The sequence below is a fragment of the Chelonoidis abingdonii genome, chromosome 3 (genome assembly GCF_003597395.2).
Source record: "Chelonoidis abingdonii isolate Lonesome George chromosome 3, CheloAbing_2.0, whole genome shotgun sequence".
Taxonomy (NCBI): Eukaryota; Metazoa; Chordata; order Testudines; family Testudinidae; genus Chelonoidis; species Chelonoidis abingdonii.
In genome coordinates this window covers 214,493,975-214,517,501 of record NC_133771.1, presented here as the reverse complement: position 1 = coordinate 214,517,501, position 23,527 = coordinate 214,493,975, and the positions used below count along the sequence as shown (strand labels likewise).

The 23,527-nt window shown below is 39.8% G+C and overlaps 1 protein-coding gene across 3 annotated transcripts in view; it reads right to left on the bottom strand.

The window, feature by feature from the left end:
• Positions 1 to 23,527, bottom strand: part of MAP4K3 (mitogen-activated protein kinase kinase kinase kinase 3) — a 158,890-nt gene that overhangs the window by 122,238 nt on the left and 13,125 nt on the right. For all 3 annotated transcript variants that reach the window (XR_004375124.2, XM_032790833.2, XM_032790832.2), the window contains exons 2-5: positions 18,314 to 18,371; positions 12,240 to 12,330; positions 5,032 to 5,096; positions 865 to 920 (exon numbers count right to left, since the gene is read on the bottom strand). Coding sequence is in view for 2 of the 3 variants with exons in the window: in XM_032790833.2 (XP_032646724.1) it covers positions 865 to 920; positions 5,032 to 5,096; positions 12,240 to 12,330; positions 18,314 to 18,371 (270 nt within the window). In the remaining variant the exon portion in view is untranslated. The remainder of the gene's footprint in view (positions 1 to 864; positions 921 to 5,031; positions 5,097 to 12,239; positions 12,331 to 18,313; positions 18,372 to 23,527) is intronic.

Sequence of the window (23,527 nt, the reverse complement as noted above, 5' to 3'; positions counted from 1 at the left end):
TTGACAAGGATGACTGAACTATAAATTTTGCTTATTTTAAACACATTAGAACCTATGAATGTTATATTTGGTCAAACTATTGTAGTTTTAATATCATACATGCAGTAAAGGACAATTTCATAATCTACAAAAACATTCATTCAAACGTTCAGATTCATTTATATTCTAAGCAACATACACATATTAAATGAGAATTATAATGTTATTTTCTCAAACAACCAAAAATTAATAATCCAAAAAATCTGATCCTATATAGCGAAAGAAAAGCTCCATTTGAGAGAGACCTCAAGACTCTCAGACAAGAAGAACAAAATGGAATCAAAGTTTTCCCAGAACAAAAACAAAAGTCAAGAGACCACACACTATTGCCTGGAGTTTTCTAAACAAAGAAATAGTATCTTGTAAATAACTAAGACAAATGGTTATATTTATTTTATAAGAAAAAACCTACAATTCATTTACATATTCAAAATTGAGTTTTCAAGTTCTCTTCTAATCTAGGGTATAAATGAAATCTTATTTAATGAAATTATGCACACATGGACAAATGCATATGTAGTTGCTTCATTTTTAATAAAAATGTAACAGCTTCTCCCAGTGTTCAGTCTTCCACTGCCAATTTCATGACTACGGGGAAGATGGAAGGTGCTAACCTCCTTTTAAACAACTCTGCAATAACTTGAGCCAGATGACAGAATAATTCTACATTTTGTGAAAGCTATTATTCAGGATCTTCTCTTTAGCAAAAGAGAGAGTAACTGCTAAAGTATGCAACATGATTCTTTCAGATGATTCAGATGTTTATCGTCCTTTTAATTTTTCCCTGAAGACTAACAATTATGTACAAATTAGAATGTTAGCTACCTGTAGTGTTTCTCTGCTAACATAGGCAATCTGCTGTTCTGAAAGTGGTCCAGTCACTGCAAGAAAGAAAATATTTTGTTTTTACAAAAATCGGTCTTTAAAATTTTTTTCCTGATGTTGTATTTCAGAGCCATGCACAAGTTCGGCAGAGACACAAAGAAGCTTTAGTCTACTTTCTGTGGTTCCAGTTGTACCATTTCTACCCTGAAACTAAATGATTCTAAAAGAATAGCAACCCTCTTCACAAACTTTTCCAATTTGACAAAGTAAACAGAAGAAATATGGATGGAGGCTGGGATTTCTCAAAGAGGATTAGGAGACTTAAAGTGATCACATCCAACTGAAATCCAATAGGAGCTGGGTGTTTAACTCCATTAGGCTCCTCTGAAACTCCCAGCCTTCACACAAAACACCACCTTGCAATATGAAACTTGAGAACAAATCTAAATCTGTCTTCCCTTTCCTGAGGATCTTGAAATAAAATAGGAGTTACGTTTTGGAAGCATGGAGTTCTGGAATCAGGTAAATCTGGGTATCTAAATGACACCAATACTACTAAGAATTCATGGGTACTTTGAGAAATCTAATTATCAGGGAACTAGAGTATACTGAAATCCTTTGGTGTTACCTCTTAGGATACACCTACATTGCAACAAAAAAACAGTGGCACCAAGTCTCAGACCCCAGGTCAACTGACGCGGGCTCACAGGGTTCAGGTTGCCAGACTAAAAATTGTAGGGTAGATCAGGGGTCTCAAAGTCCCGGCCTGCGGGCCATCTGCAGCCCGAGAACCTCCCCACTGTGGCCCATGGAGAAGAGACACATGCAGCCACACTACCAGCAATGTCTGTTGCAGGCACCACTCCCCGCAGTTCCCATTGGCTGGGGGAGAGGGACAGAGACACCATCACTAGTCGCCAGACAGAATCATCCTTGGAAGCGGCATCACTTTTTTCCACAATGAATATAAACATGTCAAAATACTAAACATAACTATCTGTTCCACACCTTGCTGCAATCCTGAAGGTTTCAACTGCTCCATCACTGAGGCCAAACATCAACAAACTGACAGAATAGAAGCATTGCCAGGTGTCTGGCAAACACTAAAAACTCTCTGGCAGGAGGAGAACTGTATAAAGTTTATGACAGTTTTATTATTTCTAACAAATTCAAAATAAAAAATACAGTATAAATGTTCTCTTTTCTGAACACCATCTTCAGTGACATCATTGGCCCACTGGGAGGATTTGAGGACTGGCAATGGCCCGAAGGCAAACTGAGTTTGAGACCCCTGACTTAGGGTATGGCTACACTGGAACTAAACACCTGCAGCTGCCTGTGACAGCTGACTTGGGCTTGCAGCGCTCAGGCTAAGGAGCTATTTAATTGTGGCGTAAATGTTTGGACATGGGTGGGAGCCCGGGCTCTGAGACCCCACAAGGGGATAGAGTCCCAGAGCCCAGGCTCCAGTCCAAGTCCAAACATCTACACTGCAACTGAACAGTCGCTTAGCTCAAGCCCCATGGGCCCAAGTCAGCTGACATGAGTCAGCAGTGGGTGTTTAACTGTAGTGTAGACATAACCTGAGGATTTAATTGTTGAGGCCCAAGGTCTGATTGGACTGAGACACAGCTTGGAAATTAGTTAAATAAGTACACAGAGTCTTCTACTCTAAACAGCAGGGTTGAAGCCAAAATCAGTAGTGACAGGAAAGCATTACTACAGGACATCTGTTCAGCCACTTATGTGAAATGAGCTCATTTCCTTGTGAGCAGGTCTTTCACATCACAAAAACTATCATAACAATTAACGCTCTTCTCAATGTTAGCAGAAATGCCAAGGACTGACTTGGCCACTCATAACTTCTTGGGTCATTATAATGATCTGAGCATGTAAAATGATCCTTCAGTTTGATTACTGTTATGAGAGAAACCTGAAAGTATGTATGCTGTTTTACTCTTCCAGTGCAGAAGATGAAGCTACTGGGTGGGAAGTTGTGGGATAAATATGAAATTAAAGAATTAGAGTTAGCTTAAGTTTGATTAACATATAGGTGTTGTAAAGAAAGGCCCTCACTAGCAAGTAGAAGACAGGCCTTGTAAATAATGAGTTATAAGGTCAGAAGGAATGTAGGAGGGAGGATGCCTGGTTCAAAGATTAACTAACGAGATAAGGGAAATTTTCTAAAAAGGCGGCTTCTGACTGATGGGGGGACTGCAGATGGTTTTAAATAAGACAAAAAGAATCTGTCTTAAAGGGATCCTGCATAAACCTTCCCACCCTGCAGAACAGTGTTAAACTCTACGTGAACCCAGGTGCAATGGAAAAATGGTTGGTCAACAAGGAGGGGAAGAAAGACCTTGGGAAGATAGGAGGTTGTAAATCTTATCTGGATTAAGACTGAAAAATAAAGGGTGAACTGTCTCAAACTGAGTTTTAGCTGAAGACAGTAACTGTCAATGACATCACTTGTCTGTTGAAGGGTATACAAAAGTAAATTCTTAAAGGGTTCATTGCTAGAAACTGTATGACCAAGTTGGAACCAATCAATATAGGTCTAAGCACCTATTAGTTTAGCTGGCTTGTAAGTATCTTGATCAAATGCTTATCAATGTTCTGCTACTGTTTGGATGTAGTAAATTGCTTATTATTTAGCCATTGTAAGCATGTTTAGACCAATTATCTAAATACCTATTTGACCTTTGGATTTAATAAAGGAATTTATGGTTAAACTAATGTCGTGGTAATAGCCAGCATAAATAATAATTCCAACAGAAGTCTTTGCAATGTAGATGGTGGTGGCTTGAAGGTTTCTAGGGTGGACCTTTATCTAGAAAGATTATTTCAAGGCTGCAATTAAATCCCCCATTTGCTACCCATTTCGTCTGGAATATTGTCCCTTTCATGCAGGCCCTAGTGACAGAGTGATAAAATCCTTGTTCTTAGATTTCCATTTTCAAAGCCTGTTCTAACAAAAATATGTATTTCTATCAACTAATGTATTCCTGCCATTGTGTGATAGATAGGGCTGTAAGAAAATTACAGGCTGCAATTTTGTTGCAGAAACTACAACTTTTACCTTTTACAGTTACCACAGATTTCAGTGGCATTGTGACCCTGTGTGTCACATCGCACCACTCACTCGTATTTGCCCAGGCACCTCGCCATCATGCTTGCCTTTGAGAGCCAAGCAGGACATGAGTCATCTCTTCTCTGCTCCTACCCTACTTTGGAAGGTAGTCTTCATGCCTTGAACCACAGCTTTAACAAACTGTGGCCACATTTTTTAACAAAAAATAAAAATCAACTTTTTTATAGCCTTAGCGATAGATTTAACTAATGTAATGCAAATAAAGCCAGCAATTAACATTCCACATTCAGCTAAGACCCTTTTTAACTGGGCTGTACTCTTGTCCTCCAGTGAAACATTTCACTTTTGCAACAATACGTGGTGTTTTCAGAGGATTGCTCATTTCACTGCTACCTTTTTGTTCCTCTCCCAGCTCCTAAGTGTTTTGCCCACCTGTTGAACCTAATGGTAAACCATATTTTGTAAACTGTTTGAAGCAGGGATTATCTTTGTATTTTGCATCTGTACAGCACCCAGCATGAAGACCTGATTCCTGTTTAGAGCCTCTAAGCACTACTCTAATACTCAATATACTTGACAATCTCTCTATGCAAGCAACACCATTCATGACAACAGGTCCAATATACCAGCTATCAACAGGCAATAGTGTGCAATATAGTAAAGCTAAGCTCACATGAACTTGGAAGAAAAGTGGATATATGCTAAAACTGCATGACTGGAAGCATGTTCTTCATTTTATTTTTTACATTAAAAATATTGTAAAATTAAAGACAAACGAAGGAGTAGTATATCAAAACGCACAAGTTATTTCCCTCTTATCAGCCCTTCTTTAAAAATATATAGAAAATTTTGTTTATTTTGGCAAACTGGTACTTTTCTAATATGTAAACTGCTATTTGTCCTTAAACAAGTTAAAACTGTCAGTAAATGGTTATAATATATATTAGATCCTAAGACATAGGTAAACAATGCTGACCATTTAAAAAAACTTTCATTTTTAACCCTGTAAATACTGTAACTATACATTGGTCTAACAAGTTATATTTAGCTTTCACAGATGCACAGTGATGGCTTACCATGATAAATGTCCTGTAGAGAACCACCTCCACAAAACTCCATGCAAATCCATAGCTTATCTCGCCTAAAAAGTAAAAGCATTCATTAGCCTTCCATAGTTACAACTTGGCCTATTAAAGATAATTCAAAAGTCTCAAACATTAAGCAACAGAATATGACAAGCTTACATACTATGCAAGTACAAATGAAAACAGAAAGTATCTATACTATCCGATACTAAAAATACACACTTTAAACCAACATCAAAGAACTTCTCCCAGTTTATTGCAATATTGAACAATAAGAATGAAGCATGTGTGTGCTTTAAAAGGCCTAAGAATTGAATACCAAGGGAAATTAAATTTCCTACTCGCTGGCTAATTTGCTTTCTATGGTAACAGTTGAGAGAATGCAAACACTGGGTTACTACCACTCCCTCGATCAGACTGGCAGGATAACAGCTAACCACAACCCAAGGATTTTCCCACTCTAAAACCAGAAGAATGGAATGATCAGCTAGTTCTCACAAAGGCTTAGTTTACAGAAGACACAACCGGAGAAAATTTGAGTACTAAAACAGAGCTTTGTGGTTTTTTTTTTAATTTTTTCCACTGATAATGTAATTTTTTTTAAATTTATAAAAATTACTTTTAGAAGTGTTGTGGAAGACACAAGTCTAATATGGTGCACTTTAGAAACACAAAGCAATGTAACGTCCATCACAATACTATCAGAAATGAAAGATAAAAAGAATACATATCTTCAGAGAATGACAATTTAAAATGCAAAGAAGTGCTCTTTTCTCTGTCAATAAAACTGATTGAATCAAATGAACCTGAGTATAAAAAGAGGCTATAAAATTCTGATTCATCCTATCCTAACACAGTAATGCCCTGAGCTGTAACTGACTGAGTGGGTTCATCTCACACAGAGTACAAGTAAAGAATTGTTAATAAGTGTGTTCAGTACACCAACTAGAATTAGTTACTGAGTTGCTGCTAAGCCAGTGCCAGCTCTAGCTAAGGCCATAGGCATTAGCTAAGAACTGATAAACTCACACCTGGAAACCAAACCAGCTCACCTGTATGTCAGTTTTGTTCAAAATAGATATTATTCTTACAATAATGTATTTAGAGTTTAGACTCTATGAAATGTTTGTAAATTGCTGCCTGCATGAATCTCACTTGTAATGTATGTATTTCGCTATAAAGAAATATGCAAGTTTTTCTTTAAAACTTTGAAAATGTTTCCTCTGAACTTGTGGGCCCAAGCACAGGAATCAATGACCTCTCCTCCTCCTGCCCATTAAGGAGGTCTATCAAGATTAAATAGACCATTAAGAAACATGACAATACAAGGATTGGTGAATGACCCTATAACACTTTGGAAATGCTATGTGCAAGGGAGCTCCTCCCATAGACCAGAAGGCCAAATATAAAAGATAAAACAGGGTTACAAGGAAATTTGTGATCTCTGCTGTTTGCACTCTCGCAGGGCCAGAGACAATAAACTAAGGCAGAGATCCCCAGGGGTTATCCCTGGGTCCTCCCTGAAAGACATTTTGAATTGACAGATTACTACATCTCTGTCATCTTTACGAATCAGACACGGTAACTCATTTGTGCATACATGCTTGCTTGCTTTAACCTATAAATAACTCATTTCTTTTTCCTAATTAATAAACCTTTAGACAGTTTATTATAGGATTGGCTTCTGGCATTATCTTTGGTGCAAGATCTAGGGTACCAACTGATCTGGGGTAAGCACCTGTCTCTTGGGACTGGAAGCAACCTGAATAGTGTGTGATTTTTGGTGTAATTAGCTATTTATCACTAAGTCCAGATTGCTTAGGCGACAAGATAGAGAGGAGAGCCCAAGAGGTCTGTCTGTGACTTCATGATAAGACTAGTACGTGATCCAGGAGTTCATACTTGTTACTAATTTGGCGAAATCTAATTATAGAACATGCCACCAGTTTGGAGTGTCAGCACTGTTTTTGACAGTTTGCTCTGAGGTAGGCGATCATGGTCATGAGTCTCTCCAGTGTGACAGTTACCTTTTCTAGATAGGTTTGTTTTAATTTACTATAGTGCAGATTAATAAAATGACAAACATGAGGACAAGGAGAGAGGATAGAATTGTGATAACATACTAACGTTGTTTCCTAACTGAAGAAAATCAAGGATAAAACACTTCCAAGAATCAAATTAGAAGAAAATATTCAAACACTGAAATTGATCTTCTCCTTTCATTTTGGTGCTAAACCTCTCTATTCCAACCATCTCCTCCTACATCCTTTTCTAAGCCACCCTCAACCTCTCCTGCATAGAACTCTAACCCATTCTCTTGACAAATCACAAGATTGTCTGCCCACTCTACCTTCTCACAAGTAGTCTGTCTGGCAGCAGCTCCAAACAGCTAAATATATTCCCAGACAAAATGTTTTGTTAAAACAGAGTTAAAGGTTGAAAGAACACCACAGTAATTTAAGAATTAAACACCACCTTACAAAAATGCTGTAATTTTTTTAATTTTTTTTTTTTAAAAAGAGACCAACAAGCCACAGAAACCCAACTAATTCATAGTTAAGGTTAAATTTAATGTGTGTGTATTGTAATACAGCATGGCCAGAGGGCAGCATGAGAGTATTAGCAGGGGGCCTTATTCCCTGCCAAGGGAGGAAGGTTTTCTTTAGATTAACTAGAACATCTGTAGCCATTTAGAGCACCTGACTCCAGTCATGTGATAAAAACCCCTGCTTCAGTCAGACAGTGTGGGAGTTGAAGGAGGAAGGTTTGGATTTGGAGTCAGTTAGTACCAGATTGCAGAAGTTGGAGAGAGAGAGTTTGATCAGGAGAGAAATGCAGTTTTTTGGAGGAGTTGCTGCGGGTTGGATTGTGAAGTCGGGCAGAGAACCGCGCTAGGTAAGGGTGGGCATAGTTTTTTGGTGTGAAGGGAGGCAAGAAGCGCGCTTCACAGAGTGAAGGTAGGAGAGGGAAGTGTAACCCGGGGAAGGAACAGCTAAGTCAAGTGGTTCCGGGTCACAGACTCAGGGCCTGGTTTGGGAACGTGAGTACGAGGCTCGTGGTCGGCCAGGGCCGCTCCTCTCCATCCTCCGTCCAGGACAGAGCTAGTGGAGGTAATTTAAGAACCAGTTAGGAGGCAAGGAATTAGCGCGCTGAACTATCCCCAGAGAAGAGACAGCGGCGACCCAGCAGAACAGTTACGATTTGCCACGGTATATTATGTTTTTTATATACATATATATATATATATATATATATAGTATATATATATATATATATGACACACACACTAAATACATATATTGATTAATAAATAATAATCAATTAAATAATCAAACACAACATATATGGACAACATTCACAGTTACAACACCCCAACAATCTTAACTCCGTCTAGGGTGATGCCTGTCTTCTTTGGCCCTTTCATACCTAAGAACACCCATACTGGGTCAGACCAAAGGTCCCTCTAGCCCAGTATCCTGTCTTCCGACAGTGGCCAATGCCAGGTGCTTCAGAGGGAATGAACTGAACAGGTAATCATCCAGTGATCCATTCTTTGCTTCTGGCAAACAGAGGCTAGGGACACTTCAGAGTATGGTTTTGCATCCCTGCCCATCCTGGACAATAGCCACTGATGGACCTATCCGCCATGAACTTATCTAGTTCTTTTTTGAGTCCTGCTATAGTCTTGGCCTTCACAACATCCTCTAGCAAAGAGTCCCACAGGTTGACTGTGCATTGTGTGAAGAAATACTTCCTTTTGTTCATTTTAACCCCACTGCCTATACCTAGAATATGATCCTGAAATCATCATACATCAGATCAAGGGTTTGCAGGGTCAGGCTCCTACATGTACTCTCTTTAGGGAGAGTGAGGCAGTTTATAGAACATTCATGAGGAACGCATAAAAGCCTCAAAATTACATAAAATAGTAATGCAATGTTGTTGTAGCCACGTTGGTCCCAGGATATTAGAGACACAAGGTGGGTGAGGTAACATCTTTTACTGGACTAATAAAAGATACTACCTCAGTCACCTTGTCTCTCTCTAATAAGATAGTAATGACATTTTATTGTAAAGCTTTAAAGTCTGTTTCTAGCCGTGCAGGGCTAAGAGATAACAGACTTTAAACTCATGACCATTTTAGATACAAAAAAAGAAATACATCACTAGTGAGAGACTGAAGCCTGTCTATATTGGACAGCAGGCAGCATATACACATGCTATTGTAATATACACTATATAAGCATACACACACACTCATCAAAATTGAATCAAGCAAACATTTAGAAACAACCTACTTTATTAAAGTACTGACAAGATTTTCTATCCAGTTTCTAAATGTAGGGACATCATTTCTAGCATGGACTTTTCATTACAAATGAAAACAAACAGGCATTACTTTACCTCCATCATAATCAAACCCATTTTATAACTATATGTAATTTCAAAAGTTTACCCTGACCATTTATTTTTTGGAAAACTTACCTATACAAAAACAGCATAAGAAAAAAAGTTTCACTTCAAAAGTCTTGTTCAGAGAAAACCCCATAAAGATGCAGCCACCTTCAAATAGGTGGTGAAAGGGTTAATGTGGACCTAAGAGGCAAACTATCACATCTGGTTGCATCTGGAGGGTGGGCCAGGTCCAATTAAAGAGACGTCTCAGCTGGAGGAGGAGCTGGCTGGTTTCTATGGGCCTGTCTACCCTTAAAATGCTGCAGTGGCACCACTGCGCCTGCGCCACTGTAGTGAAGACACTAACTGTGCCAACAGGACTGCTTCTCCACTCAACATAGGTAATCCATCTCCAAGAGGTAGTAACTAAGTCGATGGAAGATGGCCTTTGCAGGCAAAGGAGGCAATACACTGGAGTGGAGGATCCAGATTAGGGGCAAGACTCCAAGGAGGTAACCCTTGACAGCCTTCTGCAGAAGAGACAGCTGGGTAGGCCTCAAGATGGATTAAAGGCTCAAGCACAAGGAAGAGATGGAAACCTCTTTTGGTGTGACTTGTTTTGCTTTTGACTGCAGTGAAAAGACTTCAGGGAGAAGTCCTGGGGCCACTACTCTGGCAGAAGAGTGGAAGGGAAGAGGAGCATACCATATTGCTGACCAGTGTGAAGTGGGACACTGTCACCCTGGAAGGGGAGGGATTTTACAGTGACTCAACTGGAGAACCAAGTCATGAGAGCAGGCAGACAACTGCAGGGCTGGAGCAGGTGGCAGCAGGGGACACTAGCTGATGAATGAGTTGCTATGCCATGTCCAGTCACGAAGGGGTGTGCCTGCAGTCAGCGCACTTTTCCATAACAACTGAAGACTAAAATACTGCATTCAAATGCAGGCCTGAACAAATTTAAGAGGAGAGAGGACTATAAACCAGAGCTGATTGGGAGGAAAAAAATTCTGTTTTGTAACAAATTTTGAAGTTTCAACATTTGTTTTTGTTCTACATCAGAACAAAAAACAGATCTTTCAAAAAAAAAATTGTGAAAAAACATGAGTGATAAAGAGAGACACACATACACACACACACCACACTTCAGAATACTCAACAGCCCAGTGCATTTATCTGTAACGTGGGAGACAGGTTCAAGTTCCTGCCCTGCCCGATTCAGAACAGGGACTTGAATCTGTCTCCCATGACCCAGATGAGTGCCCAGCCACCCTGGTTATAGTCACACTGTTTCCTGTTGGAGCTATTTCATTTTGTATACATAATTAAATACTCTTTGGGCCTCATTAATCCTCACTCAAGAAACCATTCAAAAGAAAAAAGGGAAAGATGAGACACTGATCAGTATATGCTGGCTAGTGCCTACATCATATTAACAATATGTATTATCCACATTCTATATATTAATATGCATTAAATATAAATAGCAATAGCACAAATATTATAGCAGTTATGTAGCCTCAATTCACCGATACCTTTATTATAACCCTATTCACTTATGCTAAGTATCCCATAACACCTTGCATTAGCAGAAGTAAACTTTGGCTTAAGTAGATAGGAAAGCTGTCAGGACCAGGACATATGATTATTTTACTCCATCAATAGGTAGGGAGTTATTCTCACAGACCAATGCTAGTATCCAAAACAAAGATAAGGAAAGGAACAGAACAATAATTTAAGGTATTAGGACAAGCTGATGGGTTAGATTTTAATGACGTGTAAGGAGATGTGTAATTTATAAAATCGTCTTATAAATACTAATAGCTGAGATGTGTAACTGTGGGAGCACATCTGCATAAGGTAAATGTAACTATGCTGCATGATGCAGCTTTCTGGAGACTGACATCGTATTGAACCTTTTTCCTGTACTATATTATTAATGGCTTATAGCAATAATCCTGACTGCTACTGGCTGGTCACGTAATAGACTTCATAATGAACCAAAGTGTGGTCAAGCAACTGACTACAATTTATTAACAAGTGACAAAGTCAAGACCTCTAAATATGCTAAAAACTTTGCTATCAAAGGACAGGATGAAAATAAAATACAGAACTGAAATACACATCGCCTTCAGGTATCAAAGGGAACCCCAAAATATACACATTAGTGGCCTTCAGAAATGTTAAGAGTTTCAGTTTTCTACGTACCACAATATAATAACGTCCTTGAATACTTATGTTAGAACTACTGTTCCAAATGCAAGAGAATCACCTCCTCCTCAATTTTTCCTCAGAATTTCCTATCATCAAATAGCCAAGGATTTTATTTTAGCAAAATCTAGTTTACTCCATGTAAACATCATTTGCAGATGTAATTTGACACAAACTAAAAGATATATGTTAAAGATTGCTACTGTATTAAGAGAAAAATCTATTCTAGCAAAACCTCATTAAAGACACTCATGTGCAGGTAGTTCTCTTTACATTTGGTATATTCGCCCTGCTGAGTTCATTCAGTGCTGTCCCAATACAGAGTTAGTGAAATCTCAATTCATGTCCAAGGATGTGATTAAATGTCACCTACACTGAACTGTGATGTCCCTGAAGGATCCAGTCAGTAGAAACAGTCTATCTACAGAGAAATATCTTAGCAATTAGTACTGCTGGTAAAGGACATACAGAAAATATAGCAGTGTAACAGTGGTTAATAAATTATGCATTGCTAAGTTTTGCTATGGATCATTCCTTTTCAGGCAGAGAGCACTACGGCATTTTGAAATGAGCAAAACAAACAAAAATTGTACCTGAGATAGCTGCCAAAATAAGCAACTATGTTTGGATGCTTACAGTCTTTCATCATAATGATTTCCTGCTGCACAACAGCAAAATCTTCCCCTGAAGAAGAAAACAATTGATATTTTTGTAGCTTCATTTAAATATCCATCCCTCTGAGTTTGGCTTTCAACTTTTTTTTTTAGCTGAAGAGCTCTGGTAATTATCAGACTTTGTAATTATCTTCATTTTATATTCATGTACATTTATATAATACAGCACTTTGTAAGCCAGCACAAGTTCCAAAAGACTAAGGGAATAATAGGTAACTATTCTTAAAATCAGGATGGAGCCCTAGTCCACTACTTGACACCTCTTAGGACAGTAGCCACAGCTCTTCTCAATCCCTTTTTAAATCCAATTACTCTTTATTTAAAGGGTAGGAAATGATTTTAAAAATAATTTACTCTAATACTGTGTAGATTCTCTTGTGGGAAGCTCTGCTAGTAAAGACCAAGCAAGTTTGCATTACATATGAAGGTTAGAAACTGGTAATAATAATTTTGCAAGTTAATAACAATGTTCCCGTTTATAGTAAATCCTAAAAGTGAACAGCTTCCTGGTTGTTTGCTCAAGAGTCTCTGCTCTCCTTGGCAGGAATTGCTGTACGTAGAAAGTTCCTCGCTTAATTCTTTTCACTGGCACCTTGCAGCGTGGGTCTCCAGATCAACATAAATTATTGGTAGTACTTGAAATATGGCGACATTTGTTACCTCTAACCACCATCTAGATCCATCTTAGATTATCTTCCTATAGAGAAATCATGTCATAGCACTCTTCAGACCCTTGAAACAAACTTAATGAGCATACAACTTCGCAGTTTCTGTGTAGTTGTATGTTCAGGCATTTCTCCAATGTTTTTGCTTTACTATTTATTTGAGTCTTGCTATCTGGTGCCTACATTGTGCTAATCATTCCATTACAGACTCCAGTTACCAGTTTTACACATCTATAAAAACTTGGTCAAACTATAGGAATAAAGTGTTCTGCCAGTGTTAGGTTTTTTGGGAGTTTGCAATGGTACAGGAATTAATTTTACCTTTTTAAAAGATTTTTTTTCCCAGATGCTATTTTGCAAGCCAATATTTCAAACATAGCTTTATGCTTATTTTTTAAGTCATTTGGACAAATTAGTATCCATATGTATTTTGGACAAGCTATTTTTATAGGATCAGAGGGGTAGCCGTGTTAGTCTGGATCTGTAAAAGCAGCGGAGAATCCTGTGGCACCTTATAGACTAACAGATGTTTTGGAGCATGAGCTTTCGTGGGTGAATACCCACTTCGTCAGATGTAGGCAAGCTCATGTTCCAAAACATGTTAGTCTTTAAGGTGCCACAGGATTCTCTGCTATTTTTATAGGAGTTATTTACTATCTATTAGAAAATACATTTTAAAAGGAGTCCCCAGATCCTCATTAGATTAAAATAGCTTTAAGAACTCCGTAAAATAAAAATACGTCCCCGTGGGCCAGCCTTTTGCTACTTGAGACAAAAAGTCACTCAGAAGTCCTGGATAGCTGCTTCTATATGGGATGAAGGCCAGCTAGAACTTATCACAGCTATGCACCACCCTACCTACTAGTTGCCAAAAACCCACGCTGAAGTACAAGGTGCTAGTCACAATTTAGGGCTGTGTGGCAGAGAAGAAAATTTTAATTTTAATACAGCCTCTTCATTTCAGGACCACCATACAACTTACCTTAATCCAGAATACTGTTATGAGGGTCAAGTTCATAGGCAATGAAGGTAGACTGGAATTTGCTCAACCAGAAATAGGATATTTGAGTATAAGCTTGGTAATATTTAGAAAGAGTTGCAAGACATCTTTTCCACGTACTAAAAGCTGAGATATCTGGTAATGTAATTGTCTGCTCATGAGTCCATCGCAGTGTTTCTATTCCTCTTACTCAAAACATTAAACCCAATATAAATCATGTAAGGCCACCTACTGTGGTGGTGGTCCCCTCTTTATATTACTGTGTAAGATGTCCTGAGAATAGTTCCAGTTTCACAAACAAGTCTTGTTCAGGGCTATACTACTATTAAACTGACTTGTACTATTTAGGATGAGATGTGTATGTGCAATACACATACACAAGACATATCCAATTACAAATATAATCAGTTAAAATATTAAGATTTCTCTTCTAACCTGACCTTAAAGTGAAACAGTGCAACAGCTAAAAAGTAATAAACCAAAGGTACATCTTACAGCATCTGTTATGCTCAACAAGTCTAATCAGATCAGTCCTCAGCCCTAAAACACTTTATGATGATATGTAAACGAGCTACACTTTGTAGAAGCCAATCATACACAACTAATATATAGTTCTATTATAGTGGCCCACCAGGTCTACTTTAGCTTTCCATTCAAAACCTGAACTTTTTGAAGCGCTCTAAAATCTGCATGGTTACTCAGACTGACTTGAAATCTGGTATGCCTCATGAGCAGAGATCCTAGAAATCCGTTTGCCATGGAAAAACACAGAATTCGCATTTTTACAGGGAACCTTTAGTTTTTACATTTTGTGAAAAAATAAAAACATATATTAACTAAATTTTACTGAAAGTGCCAGTGTCACTTATTCCAAAGACTCTCAAACTACTGAGTACACCCCCCTGGGGGGAAGCAGAATGTACATGGGGGGCCGGAGAGGGAAGGGCGCATGAGAAGCTCCTGGCGGCAGCGCTGCCTTCAGAGCTGGACACTTGGCCAGCAGCCAATGCTCTCTAGCTACCCAGCTCTGAAGGCAGAGTGGAGAACAGCAGCTGCTGGCCTGGTACCCAGCTCTGAAGACAGTGCCACCACCAGCAAGCACACAAGTAAGGGTGGCATGGTATGGTATTATCACCCTTGCTTCTCCACTACTGCTGCTGGCAGCACTGCCTTCAGAGTTGGGCGGACAGAGAGCAATTCTGTTCATTTTATTATGATTGATGGCACTGGTAGGCTTCAAAATTGTTTAAAAACTGTAAATATATCAATAAAACTTTGTGTTCAGTTGATACCTGTATATACTGTGGCTAGGGAAACTAAAGTTCCGCATTTCATTTAATCATGGTAAAACATGGATTTTTATGCTTTTTTATTGGAGAATTTTGGTTTTTTTAATCATAGAAAACTAGGATCCTGCTCATGAGGACTTTCTGGCTAGGATTAGTGAACCAAATTTGGGGTAATTTAACCCAGGGATTCCTGAGATACAGCTTTTAAACAAGGGGGTGGAAAGCTCTCTTAAGGCTGACATTTTCCTGAATGTTTTATTGGGGATCAAACCATGGCTCTGATCTGCTTGAGAGCCCCAACTAGTTCTTGGCACCCACTACTCCTTTGGGGGAGCAAAATTCAGTAAAATATTCTCCAAAGAGTTTAGGGCACACACTCAATGGATTACACTGAGCATTAGAGGACAGAGCCAACAGGGTTTGTAGTCCTATAAGTTTTGTTACAGCTGGGCAGCTCAACCGGATAAGCAGTAATCCTTTAAACCCCACCCACCAAGTGTCACATCAAAACCTGCCTGGGGAAGAAATCTGGAAAAAAAATTGTAGTCATCTTATTCAAAGCTTTCCAGGGGAGGGGTACGTTATTTTATGTCAAGAGAATTTAATCAAAATAATTCTAAAGAAAAAAATCACACACTCAAACACTGAGTCTGCTCCCAAAACCAGTCCCAACAGTTGTTAAATTTTACAGTCCTTCACTCTCACCCAAAATATTCCATTTAACACTACTACACTTTCACTTACCCATCATTAAACCCACCATCTGCTCTCATATCCACCACACTGCTGAGAATCTGCATGGCAAGAAGACTCTAGTGCCCCCTCCTGACAACATAACCTGCACAATTCAGTGCTGGAATGCTGAACACTAGATCCCTCAAGATATGTATGTACCTCTTTCCTCTGATCACACACACTGGGGGGAGGGCCTCCGATCTAGATCTCCTTACATGACAATCACACTTCTACCAAGCTGTTCCAACTAATCCCTCCACCATTCAGTACACCTACACCTAGCACAAGGAATGCAGTGGAATGCATGCAGATAATTTCCAGCTCTAGGAGACAGAGTTAGGCCTTGGCTACACTCACACTTTACAGCACTGCAAGTTTCGCGCTCAGGGGTGTGAAAACACCCCCCCTCGAGCGCTGCAAGATACAGCGCTGTAAAGCGTCGGTGTAATCAGGCAGCAGCGCTGGGAGCACGGCTCCCAGCACTGCACGCTACACCCGTAGAGGATGTGGTTTACGTGCAGCGCTGGGAGAGCTCTCTCCCAGCGCTGCCGCTCTGACCACACTCACACTTCGCAGCGCTGCTGCGGCAGCACTTTGAAATTCAAAGTGTAGCCATACCCTTAGTGTTGCATTGGCATGAACTTTAACTCCGAATTTCCTGGTTTTCAGAAGTTTGAGTTCTGCTGAAGGGCATGAGATATTTCCACACAACCTCTATCTGGGTTAAGTTTTTTTCTCAGTGAATTATAGCGTGTTTTAGTCAGGGTCTCCATGAGTATTTCTGGGCTCATGGAATATGCTGAAGTCCTGGACCTTTCCAACTCATCTATACTCCTATTTGTCTCGGTTAGTATTCCACACCTTCTCTCACTCTGCTTCTCTTCTGTCTCACTGTCTTCATTTCTCTTACCCTGAATAGTTTTCATTTCACACAGACTGATAAAGTGTTAACCCAATATTGTTAATATCTAATACTTCATGATCTTGGGGAAAAAATGTACATCTTATACTAAACTGAAGCTTAAAAAAAGTTTCCTTTTAAATGTTTTGCACCCACTGTTTGCTCATTTCTAGTAAAGTTTCTTAAAATATATCTGCACTCATAGGTGCTAACTCCATAGGTGCTCCAGGGCTGGCGCACCCACGGAAAAAAATTAGTGGGTGCTTAGCAGCTAAGCTCCACTCCCACCCCTCCCAGCGCCTCCCGCCCGCTGGCAGCCCCAACAATCAACTCCCCCCACTCACTGCCAGCTGTTCCGCAGAGTGCAGGAGGTGCTTGGGGGGGACAGAGGAAGAGCAGGGACAGGGCAAACTCAGGGGAGGGAAGGGGATGGAACTGGGTGGGAAGAGGTGGGGCAGGAGTTGAGTGGGAGCAGGGCCTTGGGGGAAGAGAGGGAGTGGAGGTGGACCCTGGGGCAGAGCAGGGGTTGAGCACCCCCAAGGGAAGTTGGGAGCCGACACCTGCATCTACACTACAACTGAAGCTGTGATATGCAGCTCAGACAGCTTTAATCTAGCTAGCACACTAAAAACAGCAATGAAAACATGGCAACACAGACTAGTAGTGTGTGTACGTGCCCAGAGGGACTGGGCAGGTTTGTAAAGCCCACACTGAAGACCATGCCACTGTGTCTTTGCTACTGTTGTTAGCATGTCAGATTAAACCTAGCACAGATATGCCTATCCAAGGTGCAAATCGTACCTTTGAATGCAGCACAGACATACCCACAGTACAGACTGTCCAACCTGCTGCTCATTCTAAAAATATTGTACGTTTACAAAAACATAATTCTTAGACACTTTTCATTTTCTTTAAGAGGGTGTCTTGATTCCACTCTGCCACCCATATCTTCCTGATACTAACCTGCATGGTAGGAATATCTGAGAATGCTGTTCTTATATTTATCGGTTATATCTAACGCAAAATACCATACACCTTCTGCCCCACAATATGCAGAGACAGCTGTAAGGCAGGAGTACCACAGCTAGAGTTGTCAATGCAAAACAGCAGGCAAAGCAACACAATAAAACAGTAAAAATAATTCTATGCTTTTTTTTTTTTGCACTTCTCTATTTGTGTTTATCCTTCCACCCTTAAAAAAGAAGTATGTCAATGAAACAGGGGCTGCATAGCAGGAAATTTTGGGGTGAAGGGACCAGAAATTATCCTTATCCTTCTTGATGGTCATTTTTTTTTTAAAACCGTTAATTCTGTATAAGAGCAAACAAAAGTGAGCACAACTAAAATATGAAAAATATTTGAAGTGTGTAAAGCAGTAAGTGTCAACACAAGAGGACACTTACCTGGTTCTAGTTTTATTACTTTAATTGCCGCTAGCTCACCCGTGTTAACATTCCGAGCCTATAAAAGAAAAGAGAAAAGTATATCTTAATTTTAGATTCTTCAGTAATGTGAAGAGTTCATGCCAGAGCAATTAAAAAACTCACTACATGAACTAAACATTAATTTAATTTTTTTAAACAAAGGTAGCGTTTAGAAGTCTGTGCTAAATTAAAACATTTTCCAGATTTATATGTTACATCTGATTTATGATTAGTTTAAGGTTAGGGGATCTTTCAGTTAAATGTGTTACTGTAATTAAACGTAATTGGCCATAAATCACATTTTGATTAGCTAAATAAACATTGCTGTGCAGTTAGCACTATTACACTATTTAGAACTTCTTTTAAAGTAAGAGCCACTTGATTGTCTGATGACAATAAGCCAAACGTCAATGAGAAGTCCTTGGCTTCAAGAAGCCACACACCATAATCCAAACATAATGCGAATTTTATAATACTCAGCCTTTTAAATCCCTTCTTGCCCTGCCATCTTTTCAAACAAAATGGTGAACTATGCATTAATTCTTAACCATACTCAAGACTGATTTTGCAGTCACAACCTGGAAATCTTTAAAGAGTTTTATATGGACATTTCTCTCAAGACTTTTTCATGGTAAATTTATTTTTTAATTACAAAGAAAACTATCTTGCAAGGACACTAAACAAAATTAATTTGGAATAAAGTGCGTGCTTTGGCACATCAGACATAAATTATGCAGCAAGGGCCACGAATTATGCTGTATTGATGCTCTGTAAATTTGTGACATATTGGGAATCGGGACAGGCTGCTTACAAAATAGTTTCAGCCTACATGGCTCCCAAACTGGGGGATCAGGAGGTATGCAGCAGTAAGTACATTGTCTTGAGGAGAAGCTCCTTCCATCCAAGGCTCTTGAATCTTGTTGCTTTCAAGACAGTACTTCAACCTTTTCTGCTTTGTATTTTACTACATACCCCTAGTTCCCTAACCCATCCACCCACAGTATCTTCCTGTGAAGCCATTAAAATCAACTAAGGAGTTGAAAATAGCCCTCCCACTGTCCCAGCCCAATATATGCAGCAACTTGATTTTGAGCAGTATCCTAGAAAACTTACATGGCAATTGCTCCGCATCAGAATTACATTATACATTGGGGTGCTGTTATGCAAAAACGTACCTAATATTAGAGTAAAAAATTAATCAAAGCTAAATTTCAAGATGACATGAAGAAGAAACTCAAATATGGTAAACAGCCTCTCCCCTTCTTATCTAATCATCTAGGACCATTGCTTGGAAGAATTTACTGGTTCTTAAAAGTATTTTGTACAAGTCCACCAGTGTGTTTGAAGCCCTGGCAAGTCATGACATAATACACCTTCAGACTCCGTTTAGATTATCAGTTCACTTTTCCACCCTTTCAATTACAACATGATGTTAGCAGATAAAATTTTCAAGTCACTTAAGACCAGCTTTACAAAGATATTACGGTGCCTAAATAAGAAGATATCAATGAGCTGGATTTTTAAAAGTTTCTAGGCATCTATCTGTATCTTTAGGCTCCTAGGTATCTTTAAAAATCTGGTCCTTAGAAGCTTAAGTCCCACTGATTTACAACAAAACTTAGGGTCCTAGATCAGGTTTGAAAATGGGACTTCAGATTTTCAAAAAAAAACTGAGCTGCTATCTTCATCACTATGCTTGTGAAAGCATGAAATTCCGCTTATCAAATGATATAAAGCCTCTCCTTCTGTAGCGGTGTGAGAGATGAGCTTATAAATTCACGTTTGAACTGATGTTGAGAAAACAGCAAGATGTTAATCAATATGTGAAACTGAGACACCTGGCAACCTGCCAAGCCTAGAAATAAATTCTGCAAGCCAGCAGGAAAACACAATCTCAGATTTACATCTTTGGTTTTTTACCCTTAAATTAGAATGAATAAATGAAGACTTGGCACACCACTTCTGAAAAGTATCAGACGGGTAGCTGGATCTGTAAAAAGCAACGAGTCCTGTGGCACCTTAAAGACTAATAGATGTATTGGAGCATAAGCTTCTGAAAGGTTGCCGACGCCTGACATAGGCCAAGCCCCAGGCAATGACTTTACTTAATTGGAGAAGCTCTCCCATTGGTGTAGGTGGCGTCTTCACTAAGCCGCTGCAGCACTGAAAGTGTAAATGAGCCCTTAGTGTTTGGCAGAGACCAAAGCTTGCATAAGGGATAGATGGCTGAAGGTCAACCAGGATAAGACAAATAATATTTGTTGGTTAAAAAGGCAACCAGGAAATATACAAACACTACAGAGAAAGGTCTGCATTCATCTTCTGTTTGCACTTGCAATCAAACCAACTCCCAGCTACTTCTGATGAGCAAGAAATAACAATGGCCGAGACTTTTTCCCCCCACCTCACTATTTATATATTGGTGGGAGTTTGCGACTACTTCTTTCAAATGCAAACTTCACTACTGTTGCTCATGCCTTTCTAAACTCAAGATCAGATTATGGCAGGAGTTCTCAAACTTCACTGGACTGCAACCCCCTTCCGACAACAAAAATTACTTCATGACCCCAGGAGGGGTGACCAAAGCCTGTGCCCGCCCAAGCCCCACTGCTCTGGGTGCTGTGGGCATAGCCCGAGCCCCACCACTCTGGGCAGGGGAGCCAAAGCTGAAGCTCAAGGGCTTCAGCCGCAATCGGAGGGCCTGCAACCCAAGTCCTGCCAACCAGGGCAGAAGCCTTGGGCTTTGGTCCTGGGTAGTGGGGCTTGGGCTTCAGACTTGCTGGGACTTGGGGCTAAGCCAGTTCTGGTGACCCCATTCAAAAGGGGTTGCGACCCACTTTGGGGTCCCGACCCACAGTCTGAGAACCACTGGTTTATGGTGATGTGCTCCAAATAAAGCTGCATCTTAAATCCATCCAGAAAAATCAAACTGATGCAGAAGTCATCTGTCCGTTTTATTGACTCATCTCACCATGAGTATATTACAGTTATTTTCCATGATCTGTGTTGACTGCTATCTTTTCTCCAGATGGAATTAAAGATGTTGGCATTGGTTTATGCAGCCCCATATGGCTTTCTACCAAATGCAGCATCCGCATGCAGTCACACTGGCAATTTTGATATGTTTCAAAACCACAGCAAAAAATACCTATACTAATTCAGTCTAAGATCAACACTGCTATAGATTAAACCTTCACATCTGAGGAAGTTTCTCGGTATTTTAAGGCTTGGTCTACAGTGAAAAGTTAGGTCATCCTAGCTACTTCAGTCAAGGGAGTGAAACACACACCTAACCAAGATAGCTGTGCCAATCTACTCCTCTAATGCAGAGGCAGCTATGCTGACAGAAGAATGTTTCTGTCAATGTAGCTGTCATCATTCAGGGCAATGGTGTTCCTACACCAACAGAAAAACCCCTTCCTTTGATGTCAGCTGCGTCTACACTATAGTCTCTACAGTGTAGACATATCCTAAGTAACCTTTGAGACACATTACTTCAACTGGGGCCTGGGCTACACTACAGTTAGGTCAACATAGGGCAGCTTATCTCAACCTAATGATGACAGTGTACACACTACAGCCTTGTCCCGCCAACGTGAGTGCCCTGCTACACCAACATCATAACTCCACTTCCACCAGAGGCACAGGGCTTTTGTCAATGTAGTTATGGTGATGCATACTTATTTACACAAGCTGTTGGCTGTCTTGTCAATTTCAGCCTGGAGCCCTGAAATTGACAAGAAAGCCGGGCAGCCCAGCTGTCCCCAGCTGCTCACTCAGCTCTCTGCTCAGATAGGTGAGAAGCCCGGGGGGCTGCTCCCAGCTCTCAGTAGTGAACAGCACTCAGTAGTGCTCCCCAGTGGGGAGCAGGGAGGTTAGAAGACCAGAGAGTAGCTGGGCTCCTGGCAAGGAGCTGCACAGAGCTGACAGCCCTGGCTCTCAACCCCCCAACACTGCCCCCTTCAGTTGGTGGAAGCACTCCTAGGGATGATCCGGACCACTGACAGAAGAGAGTAGTGTGGACATCAGCCACCACAGTAATTACTGCAGTGACTGCAAGTCGACCTAACATAGATCGACTTCAGTCTGAAGTGTAGACATACCCTGGAAAATAGTCACTTATACCTCTGAAAACAACAGGATTCCAGCTTAAGAAGTTAAATAAAACAGGCACCTGGTCAGAAACAAAGACTATGAATGTCTCTATACAAATGCAAGAGGCTTAAAGTAAAAACAAGTTAACTAGAATGCCTCTCAATGGAAGAGGATCTTAATATACTAGGCATTATTGAAAAAAGTAGAATGATAAATCAGTGGGGTACTGTAATACTTGGCTGTAAATTATACAGGAAAAACTGATTAGGCAAATGAAGTGGAGAAGCAGCACTGTACTTAGAAGATTCTACAGGACTTAGCAAGGTAAAAATTGAATGGAAAGGACCACACAGTTGAATCTTTCTGGACACAAAGCCCAAAACTGTAAGAGTGTGTGTGTGTAAATAATGAGGGGTGTGCATGTATGTATGTATTTATTTATTTAATATTAATTAGCAGGCCTATACTACTGGCCTCCAGATCAAGAAAAGGATAATGAATGCACAATATTGAGAGAAATCAGAGATTGCAAAAATCTAAGAAAAAAATAATGGCGGACTTCAGCTACCAACATAAACTGGTCAAATGGCACTATAAGACAAAGTTTAAAGAAGAAATGTCTCAACACTTTAAGCCAATGCTTCTTGGAAAGCTAGTTCTAGAGCACAAGAGCAGAGGCTATTCTTCACAGTCTTAAATAACAGTAGTTGAACCACTGAGTAATAGTGACTACAGTATAATTAGATCCAACTTCCTAGGAAGTAAGATACCGAGAAATGACATAGTGACACTAAATTTTAGAAAGGGATATACAGACGCCCCCTGACTTACGCAAGGCTTTCTGGAAAAGAACAATTGCATAACTCGAATTTTGTGTAACTCGGAACCATATACCTGAACGTTACGCAAAAATTTCCACAACTCAATCCTATTTCTGGTTTATGGAACTTTTTCTGTAAGTGCAAATTTGCGTAACTCGGGTCTTGTGTAACCCAAGGAGCATCTGTATTTCAACAAAATGAGGCTAGTCAAAGATTCTGAAGTTAATAGTAAAAGTGAAATCTTTAGATGTGGCATGAATGCTATTTAAGGAAACCT